The sequence below is a fragment of the Chenopodium album genome, chromosome 24, assembly GCF_948465745.1.
Source record: "Chenopodium album chromosome 24, dcCheAlbu1.1, whole genome shotgun sequence".
Classification (NCBI taxonomy): Eukaryota; Viridiplantae; Streptophyta; class Magnoliopsida; order Caryophyllales; family Amaranthaceae; genus Chenopodium; species Chenopodium album.
This window is the reverse complement of record NC_137857.1, coordinates 3,515,037-3,531,331: the sequence shown is the minus strand read 5'-3', so window position 1 is coordinate 3,531,331 and position 16,295 is coordinate 3,515,037. Positions and strand designations below refer to the sequence as shown.

The following is a 16,295-nucleotide window of genomic DNA, read 5'->3' as shown; positions in this document are numbered from 1 at the left end:
AAGGGGCTAATTTTTCAACTTAATTTTAACACTTGCTATAATATACATATAATAAATACTCGTAATATAACAAGGTCATATTTTAAAAACATATATTGAGACAATTCTAACATGATCACAAGTGATGTGTATGATCATGGAAATTTGAATGCGACCCTATTTGATTTACTTGACAAGTGTCAACTTTTGTTAGAGGAATGGCTTCATAAACGTACAAGAATAAGGTTTTTTTTTTTTTTTTTTTTTTTTTTTTTGGAAAGAAGAATAGTTATTACAATCATAACTTGAAAACTCTAACCAATAGGCAATAATCAAGTGCCCCTAAAATCTAGGCTCCCTAGCCGTGATCTCGCCGGACTTTAATGAGAATAACCTGCATTGGTAACTCAAACTTTTAGTTTCCTTCATTTAGACATAAATTCATTATTTAATGCAATCCTTTTTTCAAGTTCCACTTTTTTGTATTTCTCAATCATCAATTTCTTGGTTCTTTCTTCCTCTCATCCCCAAGAAAATGCAAGGTATTTAATTTGTTAATTACTTTCTCCGTCTTTAAATAACAGTCTCATTTAACGAAAGAAATAAGTACATTTTGCACTTAGTGAAAGAAATGAGCCAAAATCTACATTTCATGCATTAGAGTTTAACTAAATAAAAGAATGTGCATCTCACTTCAAACCCTTTCTCAACATATCTTTAACTAATTCCTACTTATCTCACATCTCCATAACAAATCCTAAACATCTAAGCAGGGAGTCAAAATGCTACAACCTAATGTCTTGTAACCTTTTGGCAAGATTACAAGATTACATTTGCTAATAAGCAATTTATGTTAGTAAACACAACCGAAACTTTCCATTTTTTTTTAATCACGACGAGTGATTGAATTTTGATATTTTAACCTAATCTCGAAAACTCATTAGTAATACTCAATACCACAATCACAAAATTATCGATTGGATAATTACTATATGAACAGAAAACGCACACGAGCAAGCATACATAAAGGAGACATGCTAACTCTTAACTATACAACTCAACATGACACCCCTCGATCATCCCTATTGTCCTCGGACAAGCGTCTAAACACAATTGGTGCACCATGTTGAGGGTAGAGGAGCATCAACACCGTTGGTGCATGTTGGTAAGACGGGGCAAGCGTGAAAGAGAAGCGTTGTAACAAGATAGTGAGCACAAGTTTAGCTTGTAGAATAGCAAGGTTTTGGCCAATGCAAGTGCGAGTCCCAAGGCCAAAAGGAATGAACGCAACAGGATGCTTGGCTGCACGAGAAACACCATCAGCAAATCTCATGGGATTGAATTCATTAGCATCATTGCCCCATATTGCTTGATCATGATGAACGGCTAAGATCGGGACAAGTAGCTCGGTCCCACGTGGGACCCGACACCCTCCGAGCTCCACGTCATATTTTGCACGTCTGATTGTTGCAATTGCTGGTGGGTATAAACGAAGGGACTCGTTTAGTATCATGCTCAGCTGCACATTATAACATTAGCTACATCAAATTTAGAATTTCGATTTTCCATACAAAAAAAACTTAAACTTCTCATGTTCAACACCAAATTTTATTATTACTCAATTTAAAAGAAGTGAAATTACGTGGGAATTGCAAATATAAGGTAAATGTAACTTAGTAATTTCACAAGTGCAATCAAACAACAATCTAAATTCTCCGTACACATTATACATATATCTATATGATCATTGACAAACACGACGAGCTTTATTGCTTTGCCAAAACCAGAGCCCTAAAGAAAAAGAAAGTGATGCACACTCCAATCACTAATCATATGATCTCATACTTGTATTAAAGTTACCTCGTATTGCTTCTAGAATTATCCTTTTAATTAAGTGTATTGATCAGGTGATAAATAATTCCTTACATCGTCTAAATAGTCACATGTCTTACACATACTCCGTATAACCAATGTCAAAAGAGGACGTACCACATTATTAAAGGTTCCCTACTACACATAGTATAACTACTACTCCATATATATAGGTAGACTTTTAACATTGTAGATGTTAGACCCTATCTTATCAATATACTAGTGCACATAGATATTAAAGACAAAATTATTTAATTTTCAAAAATCATAGGTTATTAAGGTTAATTTAATTTAGAAAGAATGTTATGCTACAAGACAAATTCAACATAAAAAAAAACAAAAAAAAAAAAAAAAAAAAAAAACAATAACAAAAAAAAAGGAAAAAGGAAGAACAAAGTAGTAAGGGAACATACCATCTTAAGCTTAGCAAGATCATCTTTAGAGGGTAAGTCACGTGATGGGCAGACCCTTAAGACCTCCTCACGTGCCAGGTCCTGCCAATGAGGATGCATTGCTAGTAGCACAGTGGTCCATGTCAGCAGATTCGACGTCGTTTGTTTCCCAGCAAAAAAGAAGCTTTTACACTCTTCCACAATATCTTGGACCGTTATTTTATTAGTAGTAACATTATTATTAACATTACTATTATTATAATTAGTGCTTGATAATTGTGGGGCATAATTTAATGATGATAATAATGAAGAATTATTTATGGCAAATTCTGGAATACTGTTATTTTTTTCATCCTCTCTCATTCCAGCCTGGATCATTAGGCCCAGCAAATCTTTTGGCCCACCATTTCCTGCTACTTCCTCTGATCCAATATTATTATTTCCCATAATAATATTATTATTATCATCATTTATAATAATTTTGTTATTATTATTATTGTGATTATAGTTGTGATTCTCCAATTTCCTCTTCTCAATTAGCTTCACTAATGATCTTCGTATCTCCTTGTCCAATCTCCATGATTTCACATTCCCTTTTGTTGGTAGAAATCTGCATTAGATTTTCAACCCATGTACAAATATGTTAGTACAAGATATTAAACAAATAATACATAATATAATATAGTAATATAATGTGTCTAGTGTTTGGACGATAATAAGTGTCTAAACTTATTGATTAGCAATTATGTAAAAAACAAACAAATATATAACAAATTTTATTTGCACAATCTGTCGAGTATTGGTTGACTTATGCCTCTACTTACATCGTTACTTTACAAGTTGTTTAGTTATAGTAGCAAAATAGATTTATATAAGTGAAATAATAATAATTTACAATATTCAATACTTTATTGCGGATATACGTAGTAATTATTTACCGCCTTTTTTATATGTAACACAACAAAATAATAAATTTCAATTACTCCATAATAAGGAGTACAATCGACTTTTTTACATGTTTAATCGAGTTTAAGGCGGTCGGTACAAATGTGGAATCTTGTAGTGAAGGTAGATTGTATATATGTGAAGCTACACAATGGTACAAAACATCAAAATCCTATTTATAACTTATAAGACCAAAATCATAAATCACAATGAATTAGAAGTGAGGACCTAGCTATGAAAATGAAGCCCTTGATAAAAAAAAAGGTCGGTGAATCTATCAAATGGGTGTATTATAAGTGATAATACGTGGCACCTTCTTTTAGAAAAGGTCGCCATACTCCTATTAATTAGGAGAATAACATAGTTATGATCTTTGGTTTAGATGGTGATTGTCCAAAATTAATTGGGAGGTGAGTTTGAAAATTTATGTGGTGGGTGAATTATTAGGGAATATTGGAGTACCATAATAAATAGCTTCCTCATTCAAAAATGTAGAAGTCATATGTGCAAGTAGCATCTAGCTAGCAATTATGGCAATACGAATTATTTCGGCCTAGAAAAACACAGCACCTCATCTACTTATCAAACCTTATAGGTACACCCGGATACATATAAAATACAATTCCACTCAATTTCTAACTAATTAAGGGTCGACATCAAAATCAAGCCAAGATCCTTTGAATTAAAGTGCTCCCTATTAAACTACTACGAGTAATAACACTGATGGACATATATATTATGACCGTGGTTCATTCAAATATTCAATAGTCTCGTGAAACGTAAAAAAGATAGTGGAGTTAGTAGTCGAGATTATTACCTATAGCCAGGAATGAGAACCTTCTGAAAGGCGTCAGCAGCAAGGAGCATTTGATGGCTTTGAAGCCTGAAAATGGCTTTACCTTGTTCATAGCTAGTTCCAAATGCCATTCTTGTGATCACATCCTCTGTTAAACCCTGAAACCACTCCGAAACTTCAATTTCAACTTCACCTTTCTCACACATCATCCGGTCCCACTTGTCCAGCATTTCCTCTACACTCTTTCCCACCATTGGTATCAACAACTGCATCCTCCCCAACAATATTTATGTGAGGCCATAATCATTACTTTACATACTATATTTGTCACATTCCATGGACTATATGTTAATGTTATCCCTACCTACATGGCTACATGTTACATACACTTAAGTTTACTCGAGTTAACACAGGTAACATATGTAATGTAATGTAGACGGGTTTTGATTCTATGATTACTATATTAGAAGTGTGATACTGACATAGTAATAGAGTGTATTATCGTAAAAGTAAATTAATTAATTACCTTGAGATTTTCCATGTGGAAGGTGGGTGTTATGATTTTGCGATGGTGAGCCCATTTTTCACCCTTGAGGCTAATAAGTCCGTTGCCCTCGAGTTGTTTCACAAGCGGATTAGCCTCGATTTTCTCATAGAATTCGGACTTGGTACTAAAGATTTCTCGAATGAGGTCCGGATCTGAGACTGTCAAGCGAGCCGTGGGTCCGAACCACACTATGAATGTTGTACCTACACACATACATTCAAACACATTTAGATTAAAAACAAGAAAATATCAAGCATAGTAAATGTAGGAAATAAAATCCTAAAACCTTAAAAACTTGCCAAAGATTAAAACATTGCAATAAATATGTGGGAGTAGGAGGAAGTAATAAACCTTAACACCAAAGAGGAAATGCCATACAACTTCAAGTAGTAAGTATCAAGTTTGCAAATAAAGGAAATTGAAGCAATAAATAAAAATAAAAACTTTATAATAAATTTCCAATAATTTAGAAATGAAGATTAAGATAGATATTATAGAGTAATAGAGGCTACCCTAGAAAAATAGGACAATTCAAGACTGCGCCACTAAGAAAGAAACAAGTAGTACAAGTTAAGGGGTTATCAAAATTTGAGCTTCCTTTAGTATCAGAAGGTAGTAAGGAAATCTGAAATAAGGCAATGATTATTAACCCCACATACATTTAATTTTTCTCTAGAAAAATCCTTTTTTATGAAATAAATAATAAAAAAAATTGTACTAATAATATTGAAAAATTAAAAACATTTGAAATATTGGATGAGAAATTAAAAAATTATCCATTAATGATGTCATTATCCAAAAAATTTTGGAAATTTACTTCATTAATGGATGATTTTTAGACTAAAAATTACTCAAAAAACAAAATTTTAAGAAAATTTGAAATTGAAGAGAAAAAGGGAGGAAAATTGAATGCTTATACTGTAGGAGTAACTGAAATTGATGAAGAAATGCAAATAATTAACAGCTGAAAGAAGGCTGCACAACATCATGTCAGAGAGAAAAAACAGAGGAAGAAGACAAGTGATGATTATTAAGAGATTTTGGCTGATGCAATAAAAAAGTTGATAAAACAAATTAATGTTAAAAATCAACAAACCCCCACCAAAAATAAAAATTAAACTTTTTATTAAACAATTCCAATAAAGTACTCCTCCCCTTTCTCAAAAAGTTAGTATAAACTTTGGATGATATAAAATTTTAACAAAATCCAAGAATTATTTCCTCAATGGGTCCAATTATGAAATATCTACAGTCCCTCTTTTCTCAATACAATGAATTGAATGAAAATATAATCTTATAACACAAAATTATAAAGAAAAAATGTGTCAAATCATATAATGCTTTACAATTACATTAATCTTCTATTCACGACAACATAAGAACAGATCAGATGTATGCAACCTTACCTACTAAAACTATATCTACTACAGAGTACACATAAACCCTTAACCAAGTATCAAAAATGTACTAAATGAACTACAAACACGAACATTAACACGAACACGAGCCGAATGAATCATCATTTCCTTAACCTATAAATGACTAAGACAAGATAAAAGTGAGAGAATTACCATAAATTTTCCTCCAATGATGGTAGAAAGAGAAAACTCTAGGAAGAATGTTGTGAGAAAAAGGCATAGGATGAGAAGAAGCCTTCAACATGAGTTGAACAATTTCTTTGACATTACCAATGAAAAAATTGTAAGGAGGACCTTTGATCCCCTGTTTTGCAAAATGATACTCTAATTTTCTTGGTCTCCACCATAAAACCACCATTATTCTTAATACTAAAACCAACATAATTGATGTAAAAATTATGGGTTTTATACCCCATAATTTTAACAAAAACCCATCATCATCCATTTTTTTCTTTGATTTTATTACAAAATTTGCTCTGTTTTGTTTTTCTTTTCTTTTCTTTCTCTCTCTAAAAAACAGAGCAAAACTGCTGCTGCTGCTTTTGTCTGGCTGTCTCTGTTTTAAGAAGGAAGCAAACTAATATTTTTTTTTTAATTTTTGAGAATTTGGATTAATAATTTAGATGGGTTTTTCTTTTGTTTAAGTTTTTGGGTTTGTTTTTTTGTGTAAGAAGAAGAGTGGTTTTGATTTAGGAGTGAATTCTGTGTTTAATAGTGAAGAGGTTTTAGAGAGAGAGAGAGTGAAAGAGGAGAGAGAAAGAGAAGGGCTTGGCAAGGCCAACGGCGTAGGGGCCGCAATTGTGTATATTTTTGAGGGTCAACGAGGTTGAGTTTTATATTGTTTTCAAACATTCTTTTTTGACATTTCTACCCTTCTTCTTTCACAAACTTTTGGTGCACAGCATACTATCTGTCATTCTGTTGTTAAGACTTGTTAGTCCATTATATACTTGATTACTTACTAAACGAAGCTATTTTGAACTGAAATGAATTGAACTGAATTGAATTAGATTAGCAAGATTGTGTTTGGAATTAAACTAGGTGACTTGGTTCTAACACGAAGCAAGATCTAACCTAAGTTGGCACATGTCAAGTTGTTAGCAAACGATTATCCAACAATCAAACATGCTTAATCAGACCCGACATGAAATGATTTAAATTGAATTTTCATAGTGCTTGGAATTGGATCGGATGATTAGGGTTTGACACGAAGCAAGATCTAACCTAAGCTGGCATAAGTCAAGTTGTTAGCGTTAAAAAATGATATGGAGAGAGTGTTTTTTTTTTCCCTAATAAAGATCATTTAATATTGTTTTATGCTTGGTAACATGTACTATACCAGTTAGAGTTATGTCAAGTGTCTCTTGTGTAGCTGTTAATTTAGAAAGTGTATGTATGCTGATTTTTGCACCATAAAAATGATGCCACCTTCATTTTCGTTTGATCTATCTAATTACTATAGATTCGCAAATAAAGTACATTGAAAAAGGTGGTGAGGATAAAAACAAGGTTGACAAAGTATGAGACAAAATAAAAATACGAATAAATAATGTAAGATCGATTAAGATGGATAAAGAAATTTCTTAATAATGTTAGATAGGAGTTGTCCATGATTTGCTTCTTTATGGAGTTATATTTCATAGAGAATAATCAATTGGTAGCAATAATAATTGCAATAATTAAAATTTGTGTTATTTTGTTGAATTGGAAGTTAATTAATTATTCGTGAATTGCTTCCATTTTTAGGGGCATATTATATTATAAAAGTCATAAAAAGGTTAGCCTTTTCTCCTTTCAAAGTATTATCATATGTTTTACAAGATAGAGACAATTAAGTATGTTATTTTTCAGCAAATTAGTTGAGACAAAATTACAATACTCCATCCTTTTAATTTTGTTGTCTTAATTATTTAGAACCTTTTATAAATTCAATAATATAGTTGCTCGATTTATATATGACACAGAAATAAAATAAAAAATCGTAAGAGATTATTAAGTAATAAAAATCATCTCAATCTCACAACAAACCATTCTTAGACCATCTCCATATATTCGATATTGTTTTTTGTTCTTTTTACACTTGAAAATCGTAAAAAGTTAAGAAATCATCAAAATATAAACACTAATTACACTGATTTACGTGTGTTTTTGTCATGAATTCCTAATTTTATACAATTTCCAAGAGTATATTTAATGCTTATATATAGCCCTTAGAGCTACATATAGCATTACCCTTTATACCCTATATATATATATATATATATATATATATATATATATATATATATATATATATATATATATATATATATATATATATATATATATATATATATATATATATATGTTGACTTTCAAGCATTTTGTCAAGAAATAAAATTTATAAAAGAGTTATGAAAAGTTGACTAATAATAACTTTTCCATTAGTGACATTGTCTTCATAAATTTGTCATTAGTGCCTGAAAATCATCCAATAACATACCGTGTTAAATTGATTCACCTCCATTTTGGAATGAAACGAACAAAAGTAGAGAAGTCAATTTTCCAATGACATGCATAGGTAACCAGGTCTATATTTTCTACTAACAACGTTAACTTAAAGATTTAACTCATCTTAGTAATAACTTCCAATTTACGTTGGACTTATTTGACATGAAAAACAAAAACTAATGAGCTCATAAACCATCGTATAAACTAAGTAACTTGATGTATGTGTTTGCTCATTTTCACTAATTAACATCTAAGACTTGGAAGTATATGTAGTCAATCTAATTACAATGATACATTAATCCACCGGATAGTTCACTTCATAGACCTAGATTGACTAGATGTTATTCCAAAGACAACTTTTTTTTGAAAAAACAAATGTTATAACGTGTAATTTTGTATGCAGTTATGCCTTATGTTTTGGAATTTTTTAAAAAGGCTGAATAAATTTTTAAAACCTCGCTTATCTTCACTAATTTTTCTACAACAAATAATTGATTCCGCAAATTCTATGTTCACAATTATTAATCACTCTTCCAAGTAATTCATGGAACAATTTAGGTCATCACACGAAATAATATAATAAAACTTTTTTAATAGATCATCACCTAAAACATCACTTAAAATTTTCTTCATAACATTCTCTGAAACATATAAAATTTTAATCATCTTATCATAAGAAAGAGTACAGTTCGAAATGAAGTTATTGTATCTTATAATAAGATCATGTCATATATTTGTACAACACATAAACTAAAGTGTTACTCTCATATTATTCTCACCAAGAAAAGAAATAATAATGCCAATTAATTTAGATTAAAATGACTACGTGAAATATATTGAAACTACTAAAAAAAGAGACAATTGAGTAATTTTGAGCTGACAATGCATGCAAAAAGTGGTAGCTAACTTATCAAGCAATACCTCTGTCTACATTAATAACGACAGATAATACAACAATTGACAACTACGAAATGAGATCAAAACATAAACTACTATTAATACACATTCTAACATCATTTGTCACATAATTAATTTAACTTCGAACTGACCAAGATAGAACAATTACCTGGTTTTCAATTAATATCACACGGGAAGCTTGATTAATTAAATCAATTAAGGGTGGTATAATCTTGATTTACAAGAGCACTTTATGATTAGCACACGTATTTTCGTACGATAATTGTACTCGTAAACTTGATTAGTAATGCAAATGACAGTACTAATTGGGATTGTAAAATTAATTAATTTAGATTAAAGAGTTGATGGAATGATAAAACGTAGAAGGTACTACCATGGTTCCTAGCTTGTTCCTTATTCCCAAGGGGCATAGAGAAGAGAGGAGGGAGGGTTTGCAATTTTGGAATGTTGTTCTTTAATTTGGGGCACATGGGAACTAAATTTGTCTATTTTTAATGTGTTACTCATATTTTCTTAGCTTCTTCATCTTCAATTTCATATAATTGAAAGAGATATTTGTACTCGATCTTTATTAAGAGATATCACACTCTTCTAAATAAATGGTTAATTATCAGACAACATAATAAGGTGGTCCCGACATGAATTTTACAGTTTGTCAGCTTTGATTTGTGATCGTGATCTATTTATAGATTATTCGCATAAGATGATAATTAAGTATAAATGTTACAACTTAAATTACTCATACAAAGATTTTATTGGTTAACAAATTATGAATCACTTATTAAAAGAGTGTCATGTGAGATGGATGTATCGTTGTAATACATCTATTGGATAGAGCAAATTTTCGAGTGGGGACGAAGGATATGGGATATCCTAATTAAGAGAATTGGAAGCACCTTTTCAAACAAAAAAAAAAATTATTGGGTTAAGCAAAACAAATTACTTCCTAAGGGTTAATGTTAAATTAATCACAAAAGTATGTATTTCTCTATATTTCTCTGTTTATATGAATTGCCATGTACAAGTATATATAGAATAGGGAACTTGGAGGGCAAGGCCAAAATATTCCCAAGATAAACACAAGATCTCCTAACAAATCTATTCACAATATTATCACAATATTCTCAAATATTATCTTTCCTAATACCCCCCCCCCTCAAGTTGGAGAGTACGGATCTAGAACACCCAACTTGCGAAGTAAGAACTCAAATTTAGCTTTTCCCAAAGCCTTCGTAAAAATGTCAGCTAACTGAACCGTTGTAGGAACATATGAGGGAATAATCGTACCATCAGTAATCGCATCCCGAACAAAATGACAATCTGACTCAACATGTTTTGTTCGCTCATGAAAAGCAGGATTCTGCGCAATATATAACGCAGACTGACTATCACAATAAAGGTGCATGTCATTCTCATGTTTAACACCTAAGTCCCCAAGAAGTCGCTTCAACCACTTTAATTCACAAGTCGTTGAATTCATACAACGATATTCGGCTTCCGATGAAGAAAGAGCAACAGTAGGCTGCTTCTTGGTTTTCCATGACACAGGAGACAAGCCAAGAAGTACAAACCAACCCCTCAAGGATCGCCTGGAAAGAGGGCAACCTGCCCAATCAGAATCACACCAACCTTCCAGCTGTAAAGCACTGTCGGATCTCAATAAGATTCCCTGTCCCGGACTCTTCTTCAAATATCTAACAACTCGCAGAGCTGCTTCCCAATGATCAATCCTGGGTTTTTGCATAAACTGTGATAAGATATGAACAGAATATGCTAAATCCGGTCTTGTAACAGCTAAATAAATCAGTCGGCCTATGAGACGACGATATTTCTCTACATCTTTAAAAAAATCTCCCTGAGCCAAAGCCAACTTGTGATTTTGCTCCATAGGAAACTCTGCAGGTTTAGCATCTAGTAAACCTGTCTCAGTAATGATGTCTAACGCATACTTCCTCTGGCAAATAAAAATCCCTGTTTATTCCGGGCTACCTCTAGCCCCAAAAAGTATTTCAACAATCCAAGATCTTTCATCTTGAAACACTTTCCCAGATATGATTTAAAACTGAGCATAGCAGTCTTATCGTTGCCTGCAACAATTAAATCATCCACATATACTAATACATTTAGCTGCATTTTACCCTTTGTCAAGGTAAATAAAGAGTAATCATAATATGACTGTTTAAAGCCATATTGTTTCAAAGCTGTAGCTAGCTTTGCAAACCAGCATCTCGGAGCTTGTTTAAGCCCGTACAATGATTTCTGCATCCTGCAAATCTTGTCAGAATTATTTTTCTCAAAACCTGGGGGAATTTTCATGTATACCTCTTCCTCCAAATCGCCATGAAGAAAGGCATTGTGAACGTCCATTTGATGAACTTCCCAATTTTTCACCGCCGTTACTGCAAGAAAGGTCCGAACTGTCACCATTTTTGCTACCGGAGCAAACGTCTCGTTATAGTCTAGACCTTCAACCTCATGGTTTCCAAAGATAACTAGCCTCGCCTTTAATCTTTGCAAATTTCCATGCTCGTCATATTTTTCTTTGTACACCCACTTACTCCCGAGTGCCTTTTTACCAGGAAATAATTTTTCTAGCACCCAAGTACCATGTTCTTCAAGTGCCTGTATCTCATCTGCCATTGCCTTCCTCCAACCCTCGTGTTTCATAGCCTCCTTGAAACTTTTAGGTTCATTTCCTCTCGTAATAGCTGCAATATATGTTCTATGCTTCACAGAAAATCGGTGAGAATCAATAAAATGTGTTATAGGGTAAACAGTACCTGAGGAAATCAATGTCGCGGGTGAACTTTGAGATGATGTAGATGGACTTTTATTTCGGATCGTGTGTGTCACATAGTCATGATGCTTCACATTCGGAAATTTCTGTCTCATGCCTTTACCCAAGGCCTCGGTGTCCCTTGTAGCATTACTATCTGTTGTTGCATTGCTGCTCAACTCACACTGCCCAATCTGCCCAGTCGTGGTGTCTACATGCTGCTGTTGAGCGCCCTCATGTGTGCTGCCAGACTCGCCAGGAAGCCTAGCACCCGCAAGAGAAGTCGCAAGCTGATCATGAGGCATGGCAGACTCCTCCGCGGGCTGCCTGCGGTTTGGGTCTGCTTGCCGCATGTGGGTTGCGGGGTAGTCTGCCTGCCTCTCTTCCCCCGCATCACCCTCGCACTGCACCCCCTTATCACACTCTCCTTCACATACACATTCCCCTGCCAACTCCACATACCATTCATCATCACTAAGCCCATCCTCTCCACTACTCACACTCACCATTTTGTCATCTTCACTAGGTTCAAAAAATGGAAATTCGGTTTCACAAAATTTAACATCTCTTGACACAAAAATTTCACGAGTTTCTAAGTCGTACACCTTCCATCCCTTTTTCCCGAATGGGTATCCTAGGAATATACATTTCCGACTACGACTAGAAAATTTATCACCCTTACTCTTTAGATTATACGCATAACACAAACATCCAAACACCTTAATATACTCATATGAAGGTGATTTGCCAAATAACACATCACAAGGAGTTTTATAATCAAGCAATCTAGAGGGAGTCCTATTAATTAAATGACATGCCGCTTGCACACACTCACCCCAAAATTTTAAAGGCAAATTTGCTTGAAATCGTAAAGCTCTAGCAACATTCAAAATGTGTTGATATTTTCTCTCAACACGCCCATTTTGTTGAGGCGTGCCCACACATGAGGTCTCAAAATAAATCCCATTGTCAAAAAAATACTTTCTCAAGGAATTGAATTCCGTACCATTATCACTACGAACTACTTTAATTTCTTGAGAAAATTGGCGACGAACAATAGCCACAAAATTATGAAACATATATTCAACTTCCGTTTTATTATTTATTAAATAGGTCCACACACCTCTAGAAAAATCATCTACGATTGTCAAAAAATAGTGAGCTCCACAAGACGATGGAGTCTTGTAAGGCCCCCACAAATCTAAATGAACTAGTTCGAAAATACGACTGGCTTTATTTTGACTCAAAGGAAAGCTACTCCTATGTTATTTTGCCCGAGGGCATACATCACATGAATTAAATTTGCTACTACTATGACTCACAAACGGAAGTTGTTGAAGAACTTTTCCCGAAGGATGCCCTAACCATTGATGCCACAACTTTGTCGAACCATCCACCTTTATCTTCAAAGTCTTCACCGTCGGAACACCCCGGAAATAATAAAGTCCATCTACTCGTTCACCCGCTCCAATCACCTTCCTCGTCGATAGGTCCTGTATAACACAAAGTTTATTAGTAAATTGCATGACACAATTTGATTCATCACATAATTGAGTCGTTCAATTTAAATTGCAATTTAATTGAGGCACATAAAGAACATTTTTAAGTATTAAGCCTCCGTCCAATGTCACCGATCCAAGTTTGGACGCATTTGCATGGTTTCCATCCGGCAATCCCACCGGATAATGACTCACATTCACCACATTCGTCAATAAAGTAATGTCACAAGTCACATGGTTTGAGGCACCGGTATCAATAATCCAACCCATATCTTGCTTACCGTGAAGCTTGGGTTTAATAGAGTTCAAGTGGTCGAGAAGCATCTGAATTTGAGCTGTTGTTACCCCAGCGAGGGCTGCCCCATCTGATGGTGTTGCGGCAGCAGCCTGCGAAGATTGCGAGTGCTGCTGCCCACCTGTCTTGTTTGCCCGAGCAGGAGGCGCACCACCCCCCCTGCCCCTGCCACCTGTCCGTCCTCCATCCCGGCCAGCCGAGGCTCCACCACGACCTGGTCCACGCCCACCACGTGGGCGGTCTCCCCACCAGTCAAGGAAGCCGTGAATTTGGAAGCATCCCGATTCATCGTGACCCTCCCTGTTACAGTGATTACAGAATCTGTCATTGCCCTCTGAACGTGGCTTGCCCCCCTGCAACTTGAAGGCCACCACATTAGTTCGATCATCAGTGATAGCATTCACCTCCCCTCCACCCAAGCGTTCAGCTTGAATGGCCTGCTGATACGCCTTGTCCACCGATGGTAATGGGTCTTGAGCAAGGAGTTGTGCCCTTAGAGCAGCGTAAGATTTCTCCAAGCCAATAAGAAAATGGTGAACAAAGTCATCCTCCCTCAAACGTTCAACCTGCTGCACAATATTGCACTTGCACAATCCACACTTACACTCGGGAACCGAGACGTAAGTTGTGAGTTCATCCCAAATTTTCGACAATCTGCCAAAATAGACAGAAATTAATTCAGACTTTCCTTGCTTACAATCGGCCAAGGCAGTCTTCAATTGACAGACCCTAGTCCCGCTAACCACACAAAAGCGGTTTCGGAGGTTGTCCCATAGCAATTTCGCATCATCATAATCACCAAGAGTTTTGAACGAATTGTCGAGTCCAAAGTATTCGACAACCAAGACACTAACATGGAGTGAACAGCCACCCAATCCTCCAATTTTTCAGAGTCCGTAGGCTTAGCAACGGATCCATCAATAAAACCGTATTTCCTCTTTGCCTTCAAGGAAGTACGCACAGCTCTCGCCCATTCATCGTAATTGTCACCTCGAAGCTGAATAGGTGTAATCACACTGCCAGGAGCATCACTCGAACCTAGATGGTATGTGAGATCCACCTTGGTCGTTTTTCCACCATCAACCCCTGACATTGTGTTTCACACAACCTCACCGAAAGAAAAAAAATATTTTGTAGTGAACTCTCACCCTCCTTCACTCAGAACTTATGAAAAGAACGTGTGAAAAAAATTCAGATCAAACCTAAGCTCTTGATACCATGTTAAATTAATCACAAAAGTATTTCTCTGTATTTCTCCGTTTATATGAATTGCCATGTACAAGTATATATAGAATAGGGAACTTGGAGGGCAAGGCCAAAATATTCCCAAGATAAACACAAGATCTCCTAACAAATCTATTCACAATATTATCACAATATTCTCAAATATTATCTTTCCTAATAGTTAACTAGGTTATTGTCAATTATAAGACTAGAATTCGGTTCATAATACAATTTACATGCTCATGCCTTACTATATTAAAAACCTATTTTAATTTTACTACAAGTAGAAGTAATATATATAGAAATGAATGAAATATCGTGTTTAGCTTGGTGGTAAGCACTCTTAGATTTGATTTCTTACCTCTTCTACATTGAGAAAAATAAAGTTGTGTGAATTCCATCTTCTTTTAACATCAGCTTATGTAATCAAAGTAAAAACGAAAATTATTCTTACTTTTTTACATTTTATGCACCAATGTACCACAGGGTTAAAAAAAAGCATGAGTTAATTTGGTGATTTACTGATTTTCATTTTTTTTATTTCTTTCATTTATTTATTTATTTATTTATTATTTTAAATATGGCTTCCATCCTTAGGTGGGGAAAGTGTGTACTATATGACCCAACATAGGTGAGCCCACGCAAAGGGTAGCCTATCTTTAATGTTGTCGTAATAGACCCAAAACATTATGGGCCCCATCTTTATACTTTATGGGCCCTACCATTTCCTATATCAAACTCAAAACGGTTACAATGCGCTCAAATTTTAGGGATTCATCAATTTTGGACCATTTGGCGGCCACATTGGACAAAATTTTCCAATCATCAATTTTATTGAAAAAAAAATTATACAACTATATCTATTTTGTTTTACCCCCAATTCTTAGGAAATTTATTGAATTGTGCAAGAAAAAAAATTATAAAAAATATTACTTTATGTTAGTTAATCTAAAACATTGTCCATTTCCTAAAAAAAAAAAAAAAAAAATTAAAAATAAATAATAAAAGGGCCTTTAATTTGAAGATTTTGGATTGAAGGTGGAGACTTGTGCCCTAATAGTTAGGGGACAGTCCTTAGAAAAAGAGGCTATAATAAGACAACATTTTCCATGAATTAAGCATGATGGGAGAAAAATATTAATCA

The 16,295-nt window shown here is 34.3% G+C and overlaps 2 protein-coding genes across 2 annotated transcripts; both read right to left on the bottom strand.

Annotated features, from left to right (window-relative positions):
- Positions 1-622: 622 nt before the first annotated feature.
- Positions 623-6,803, bottom strand: LOC145611625 (cytochrome P450 734A1-like). Its single transcript, XM_081666968.1, has 5 exons — positions 6,103-6,803; positions 4,511-4,734; positions 4,006-4,250; positions 2,265-2,853; positions 623-1,498 (listed from the first exon to the last, which is right to left on the bottom strand). The coding sequence occupies exons 1-5, from the start codon at positions 6,392-6,394 to the stop codon at positions 1,037-1,039; spliced, it is 1,812 nt and encodes a 603-aa protein (XP_081523094.1). The 5' UTR covers positions 6,395-6,803; the 3' UTR covers positions 623-1,036.
- Positions 6,804-10,513: 3,710 nt separating this feature from the next.
- LOC145612760 (uncharacterized) lies at positions 10,514-15,020 on the bottom strand. The gene is made up of 5 exons (XM_081668054.1): positions 14,656-15,020; positions 13,765-14,581; positions 13,420-13,626; positions 11,307-12,816; positions 10,514-11,253 (listed from the first exon to the last, which is right to left on the bottom strand). The coding sequence occupies exons 1-5, from the start codon at positions 15,018-15,020 to the stop codon at positions 10,514-10,516; spliced, it is 3,639 nt and encodes a 1,212-aa protein (XP_081524180.1).
- Between the last annotated feature and the right edge of the window lie 1,275 nt (positions 15,021-16,295).

Bases quoted from the DNA above. Each gene is read 5' to 3' on its own strand.
- LOC145612760 (XM_081668054.1), bottom strand. From the start codon at position 15,020: ATGTCAGGGGTTGATGGTGGAAAAACGACCAAGGTGGATCTCACATAC. The intron at 14,582-14,655 runs GTCTGTCAATTG...CTATTTTGGCAG, and splicing joins GTGTGGTTAGCGGGACTAGG to ATTGTCGAAAATTTGGGATG. The intron at 13,627-13,764 runs GTGACATTGGAC...TGTGTTATACAG, and splicing joins ATGCGTCCAAACTTGGATCG to GACCTATCGACGAGGAAGGT.
- LOC145611625 (XM_081666968.1), bottom strand. From the start codon at position 6,394: ATGGATGATGATGGGTTTTTGTTAAAATTATGGGGTATAAAACCCATA. The intron at 4,251-4,510 runs GTAATTAATTAA...GGGAGGATGCAG, and splicing joins TCCACATGGAAAATCTCAAG to TTGTTGATACCAATGGTGGG. The intron at 2,854-4,005 runs GTAATAATCTCG...AATCTAATGCAG, and splicing joins GTTCTCATTCCTGGCTATAG to ATTTCTACCAACAAAAGGGA.